The sequence below is a fragment of the Pipistrellus hanaki genome (assembly GCF_964339955.1).
Source record: "Pipistrellus hanaki genome assembly, chromosome: 13".
Lineage (NCBI taxonomy): Eukaryota > Metazoa > Chordata > Mammalia > Chiroptera > Vespertilionidae > Pipistrellus > Pipistrellus hanaki.
The window spans coordinates 30,186,207-30,192,872 of record NC_140515.1 but is presented as its reverse complement, the minus strand read 5'-3'; the positions used below and the strand labels follow the sequence as shown (position 1 = coordinate 30,192,872).

The 6,666-nt window shown below is 55.5% G+C and overlaps 1 protein-coding gene across 2 annotated transcripts in view; it reads left to right on the top strand.

Annotated features, from left to right (window-relative positions):
• Positions 1-897: 897 nt before the first annotated feature.
• The window catches only part of SLC6A6 (solute carrier family 6 member 6), an 82,157-nt gene continuing 76,388 nt past the window's right edge, over positions 898-6,666 (top strand). Inside the window, exon 1 of one of the 2 annotated variants that reach the window (XM_084902570.1) lies at positions 898-1,187. In XM_084902570.1, the coding sequence (XP_084758696.1) occupies positions 908-1,187 (280 nt within the window). In that variant the 5' untranslated portion in view covers positions 898-907. The remainder of the gene's footprint in view (positions 1,188-6,666) is intronic. The other variant, XM_084902571.1, reaches the window with a different exon arrangement.

The following is a 6,666-nucleotide window of genomic DNA, read 5'->3' as shown; positions in this document are numbered from 1 at the left end:
CGCTCATGCAAATAAGGTCGAGAATAATGGCACATTCCCCATTTTCATTTAAAAATAGTCGCAGTGGCTGACACTTGCTTGGCACTTAAGCGCCCGGTGCTGTTCTGATTGCTTTCTACATTGTTCACCTCGGGTCTTCCCAGCACCCAGAGGAGACAAGTTCTCCTATTTTTACTTCCATTTTACCGATCAGGAAGTCAATGCACAGGGAGCCCCAGTCACACTACCCCAAGATCACCCCAGCTGACGCCGGCTTCACATCACCATCTCAGGTCGCCCTCACGCCAGGGGGAGGCAGCAAGGGAAGGCTGCTGTGCCCATTTCTTGAAGGAGTCTGTCAAGGCTGAGAACCTGGATGGTCGCCCGGGGGAGGACGCAGTGGCGTGGTTTGGGGACTTGGCCTCTCGAGGAAGCGCAGGCTCCTCCCAGAAGCCAGGTGGATGAGCGAGTGCTGCGGTGGAGGCTGGAGCCGCACCGAGGCGAGGCTGGGGGCCTCTCCTGGCAGGAAGGGGCTGAGGCCCGGCCGTACCACTTGGCACCGGGGGTGGTAGAGTAGGGGTTTCCTGCAAAAAAAAAAAAAAAAAAAGAAAGAAAGAAAAAAGAAAAGAAAAAAGCGCTGTAACGGGGGAAGCGACTGGCCGAGGGTTCGACCACCGCCCGCGGTGTGAGCGCGCGCGCGCCCGGCGAACCCAGGCTCTTTGTGTGTCCGAGCCCGCGCGCGCGTGCGCGTGTGGAGTGTGTGCGCGAGTGTGTGTGTGTGTGTGTGTGTGTGTGTGTGTGTGTGCGTGCGCCGGTACATATATGTGTGTCCGCGTGTGGGGAGGGGCCGGGCGCCGCGGCCCCGCCCCGGGCCCGCCCCCGGGCCCGCCCCCGGCCCGGCCAAGCTGGTATTTTTCCACCCAGCAGGATGGGTGATGCTGAGCGCTGCCTGCTCAGACAACAGACACGCGAGGTCAGGAAGAAGCCGCTTATAAATTACTGCTTCCTTCGCGCCGCCGCCGCCAGCGCCGAGCTCCGGGCCCTGGCTGCAGTCCGGCTCGCCTGCCGCCGCCGAGCCCCGAGGACCGCGAGCCCGGACGCCCGGCCACGCCGAGCAGCAGCGCGGAGCGCGGAGCCCGCGGGCCGGAGAGCCAGCCGGCGGGCAGAGCCCGGCGAGGGGACGGGAGCGCAGCGCCGCGGCCGCCCAGGTACCCGCGGGACAGGGAGCCGGGCGCGGAGCCCCCGCTGGCCCCGCGCTCCCTCCGGCCCCGACCCCCTCCCCGCCCCGCGTCCCCCACCCCGGCGCCCCTTTCCCACCGCGGGAGGAGGCATGGAGGAGGGTCGCCTGCTCAGACCTGCCGGCAGGGCGGTTATTGTTTCCCCGGCGAGAGGGCTCGGGCTTCCCGTGCCGGCGGCAGGTGTGTGTGTGTGTCGGCGGCGTCTCAGGCTCCCTGGGCGGCTGCATGGATCTCCGCGTCCCTGTGTGTGTGTGTGTGTGTGTGTGTGTGTGTGTGTGTGTTTGAGGATGGTTGCTTCTCCATGTCCCCAGCAGCATGCGCCGTGTGACCGACCCAATGTGTGTCTGCTGTTCTCTGTGCCCAGGGCTGTGTGTGTGTGTGTTCTGGTGTGTCTGTGATACCTGACTGTGGTTGTGTCTTTTAACATGTGCACTTGTGTGTCCTGGTGTGTGTCTGTGAGAACGCGTGTGGGTGTGCGCGCGCGTGCCCGCGGGAGGGTGGGCGAGAACCTGTGTGTGTGTGTGTGTGTGTGTGTGTGTGTGTGTGTGTGACTGTCTTCAAGTACCTGCCTGTGCACGTGTGTGTCCCCAAGTGTGGCTGTGCCTCTGGGTCCCTGGTGGCAGCGCTTGTGTGTCCTCGGCTGTACCTGAGGGAGTGTCTCTGGTTTCTAGAGAGCTGAACAGAGGAGCTGGTTCTGCAGGGCAGGCGCCGAGCGGGGAGAGGCGACAGGGCGGCCTGGCTCCAAGGGTAATGCCCGCGTGCGGTGTGCAGGTGGTGGTGCCAGCGTCCAGCCGCCTTGAGGGACAGCTGGAGGCCAAGAGGGCCGTGGGCAGGGACAGCAAGACACTCCTCTTCTTGACTTTTCCCCCTTCCTCCTGGGGGTTCCTCTTTGGGGCAGGAGGTTCTATGGCTCCCACTGAGGGAAGCCAGAGAGAATCTCAGAGAATCCACAGCCCCAACGCCTGAGCCTGGACGGGAGGGAGGACCTGTGGACCGCCTTCCTGGGCACCCAGAGGGAGGTGTGTGCTCCGCGGGCCACCAGCCTGGCTATTTTGGTCACTGCCAGGCCTCTGCCAGATCTTGGCCTTCCCCAGGACCAGCCCCAGAGGCTTGGGAGGCAGCCCGGGCCCCCATTTCCTGCCCGGTGACATAAATCAGCTCGGGAACAGCCCCGAGGCTTACACGGGGGGTCTTCAGGCTGAGATTTTGAGGTTTAGTGGTGCATGGCTCCGTTTGGACTTTGGTAAATTGGCCCACGCTCCGGCACTGCTGACGTTCAAATAAATGTCACGGAGGAGATCTTTTAAAATTTATTTTAAATTTTTTCTTGGCTGGAAGGGAGGGGATCTCATCCAGAGTGTCCTAGCCAGAAGGAGTTTATTTTTATGAGAGAGCTCGCGGGTGAGCACTTAGCAACCGCCTGCCTCCCTCTCAACCAGGGAGTCGTTCAGGGAGTGCGGGGGGTGGGCGTGGAGAGGTGTGGGGGTGGCGTGGGGAAGGACAGGTTTCACCAGGATGGCGTTGGTAACGGGGAGTAGAGGGAGCCCGAGGGCACTGGCTGATGAGTACCCTGTGGGATTGGTAAAAGCGACCAGAGCTCCTAGGCCTGGCTCAGCCCCCACTTGACCTTGGGCAACCTTGCTTGGGGCCTCAGTGAACTCACCTGTAAAATGGGGTAGAATGGTTCCGAGGTAAAGCAGAATCTGCGAGGCAGGAGCTTGTCCCCAGGGAGCTGAGTTCAAGTACCGCCTTCGTTGGCCTGTGACCTTGGGTGGTTTCCTGGGCCTAAGGCAGCAAGGACGTGGGTGCCAGCTGCGCCGTGTCCTTGAGGGGATTGAGGGAGATGAGGCTGAATAAGCCTGAGGTAAGCTGTAAAGCCGAGCCAGGCTGCAGAGCTGCTAATTAGAGGTGCCACCAGGCCCCGGGTCACTGTGGTATGTGATAAGGCTAAGGTGCCCCCCTCAAGCGTTTGCCCTTGAGGATACCCTTGTACTGAGTACCTGTGGCACCGTGTCAGTCCACCTCCCCCGGCCCCCTTCTCTCTCCGCTATTCCTGCTGCGATGGGGTCACATCTGCCTGCAGAGTTGGGAGGCCCCGGTGGGTAGTGCCTATTTTGCAGATGAGCAAACTGAGAGCCACCTTGAGGACAGCAGGGTGACTGGACAGTGGTAGGATTAGGTTCCCCTTGGCCAGCTGTGAGTTTTGGCTCTGTGGAGTTTGAGGAACTAATGTCTTGGGAAGTTGACATGGGGCCAGGACCGGAGAAAAACAAGAGTCAAAGGTGCCCCATTTCTCAGGGTTGGAGGGTGAGTGTGTGGAACTCCTTGGCACCTCAATTCTGTCTCTGGTTATCCATTTCCCCTCCTCTGGACCTTCTCTGGGCACCCTGCCACTTTTCCTACGCAGTTTCGACCCCATGGGTGGCTCTGTCTGACTCCAGTTTTCCGCCTGTCAACCCGTCAAAGGGCTTGGGAACTGTACTTACCTGGAAGTCTTTGCAAAGGTCCCAAAATAAGACACTTGGATTATGGAACGTTTTCCTGTCTATAGAAAAGGGCCGAAAAATAAATTATAAGGAGCCCCTGGCATGCAGCTTGGCTGCAGCTGGAGGGGGGTCTGGGTGAGAATTGGGGCTGTTTTGGGGGCCCCGGGGTTACCCTGGTTGGTGGGGGCTGATCCCCCATTTCTGCAAAAGGTCACAAGGGAGACTCAGATTCTTTGGAGCCTCAGCTCACTCCTCTGCATTGGCCAGCTTACCTTGGCCCACACGTTTGTGTGAATTGATGGGACCTGGGGAGGAGCTGGGGATGTGCAGATGCTCAGTGGCCTTCACATGTGAATGTGAGCTCTTTTCAAATGCGTCTCATTTCGTTGGTCAATAAGCCTTGCTAAGGCTAGTTCTGGTGAGGCCCTGGCTACCGAGGAGCTCATGGGGGCGGGAGCGGGAGGACAGTGTGGCAGCTATGACCATGGGGGCAGTGGGGACTCGGTGTGCATTGATGGCGGGGTTGAAGGCAGGTGGAACTTCAGGGTCTCAGAGGAGGTGATTTTGGAGTTGGCATCAGGATGGAGGAACAGGATGGGCTAGAGGGCACAGTAGGTGAGACTGAGGGACCTAGGTCTCAGGGGCCTCGCTGGAGAGAAGAACTGGTGGAGGGCACAGTAGGTGAGACCGAGGGACCTAGGCCTCAGGGACCTCCCTGGAGAGAAGAACTGGTGGAGGGCCTGGAGTGCTGGGTAAAGAGCTTGGCCTTTATTCTGAGAGCCGCTGAGATAGCAATGGCATCAGATTGGATTGAGGGACAGCGGTGGAGAAGCCAGTGAAACCCCGAGCCCGGGGAGCCCTGATGGTGAGTGAGGAATTAGGTTGCACGTAGAAAACCAAGGCTAGCCCAGTGGACTGTTGGTCAGGGCACAGAGCATTTTCTATGTCAGTGAATTTTGCCCTGAGCTCTTTTTGTAAACACAGGGTGAAGGCCTGGACATGCTGTTTAACAGGTACACAGGCCATTAACTCACTGGCTCAGACCTCCCTGGGAGCGTGCAGCCCTGGCCTCTGTAGGGTGACGTGTGCCTGTCCTAGACGGGGTTCTGGGATTTCCCTTCTCATCTCACCTGGTCAGAGGCTTCGTTTGGAAACCCGAGCGGAGGGGCAGGGTTCAGGGGTGGTGGGAGAGGGCAGGTAGAATGAAAACGGTTATGTTTCTAAAGCTTGGTGACCAACCAGCTCGCTTGTAAAAACCAACACACAAATCACTCAAAACAATAAAGGGGGGAGCGGGGGAGCGGGTGGAGTTGTAGGGGCCAGCAGTAATAATTCTAGTCATGTATCAGAATTACCTGAATTACTTTTCACAAATGCCTATTTCTAGGCCCAGCCTGGATACTGAATCAACATCTCTGAGGGTGGATCCTGGGAATTTATATTTTAAAAAAATGTCTCGTGAGTTTAAAAAAAAAAATTGTTTTTTAAATCGAGATATAATTTACATGCAGTGAAATGCAAAGATTTTGTTACAGTTTGATGAGTTTTGGCGAATTACACAGGTGGCTGCACCTGTGTAACCACCACCCAGATGGAGATACCACGCATTTCCAGTTCCCCCGGAAAGTTACCTGTGCCCTGCCCTGCCCACGGGAACCAGCTTTGATTTCTATCACCATCCATGAGTTTGGCTAAGCCTAGAATGGCCTTGAATGGCATCGACTCTTTTTGTGTCTGGATTCTTTCTGCCTGATGTCTTTGAGATCCAGCCGTGCTGTTCAGTGTGTATCAGTAGTTCATTTCTTTTATCACTGAGTAGTATTTTATTGTGAGGATGCACCGGTTTATTTATCCATTCTCTTGTTGACATTTGGGTGTTTTTTCAGTGTGGGGAGATTTGGGATAAAGCTTCTATGATCATTGATGTACAAGTCTTTTTGTGGATATATATTTTCGTTTTTCTAGGAGTGGGAAACTGTCAAAGGAACCTCTTTTACTTATAAAAAATAATACCTTAAGCCAGTGGTCGGCAAACTCATTAGTCAGCAGAGCCAAATATCAATGGTACAACGATTGAAATTTCTTTTGAGAGCCAAATTTTTTTAAACTTAAACTTCTTCTGACGCCACCTCTTCAAAATAGACTCGCCCAGGCCGTGGTATTTTGTGGAAGAGCCACACTCAAGGGGCCAAAGAGCCGCATTGGCTCGAGAGCCGCAGTTTGCCGACCACGGCCTTAAGCAATACAAAGCTGCGTAAGCTCAAAGTGATCCTTAAAGATATTAATACACCTGACTGACAGTCTATTATCTATTTCTCTCTCTCTCTCTCTCTCTCTTTTTTTTTTTTTTTTTTTTTTTTATAACAATTAAGGCCTTTCAGGCTATACGTTTTCCTCTTCCTACAGCTTTAACTGTATCCCTCAGATGCCTACATGGACATATGCTCCTTTTTATTACTTTCTAGATCAGCATTCATTGCCCCTTCTCTCTAACGTTATTTAGAACCTGTGTTATTTGGGATTTAAGGTAGATGTGGTTTTGTTTTGTTTCGAAAATGGCATTGTGCTGTTCTTGGTTCTGCCACGTAGTCTGGTCAAACAACAGACCAGTGTAGAAACACTGCTTTTCAGAACATACAGATCTGCCAGGCCATTCGAAACAGCTAGAGAGCATTGGGGAATCACTGACCTCGACTGGCCCGTCTTAATCACCCCGAGTGCCACCGCCTCCGTGAGTGAAATGCTCCCACCCAGTGACTTTGAACTTGCCCCGATGGTGGGCCGTGAAGCCACCCGGGGCCATTCAGCATTCTCAGGTGGGAAGGAACCGATACTTCCTGAGCACACACTCTGCCTTATCACCCTGGCCGCATTTTAAGCCCTGAACCTGGCTTCGTATCTCCATCTTTTTGGACGAGTTCTTCCAGTCTCAGAAAAGTGACTGGCCCCAGCTCACACAGCTG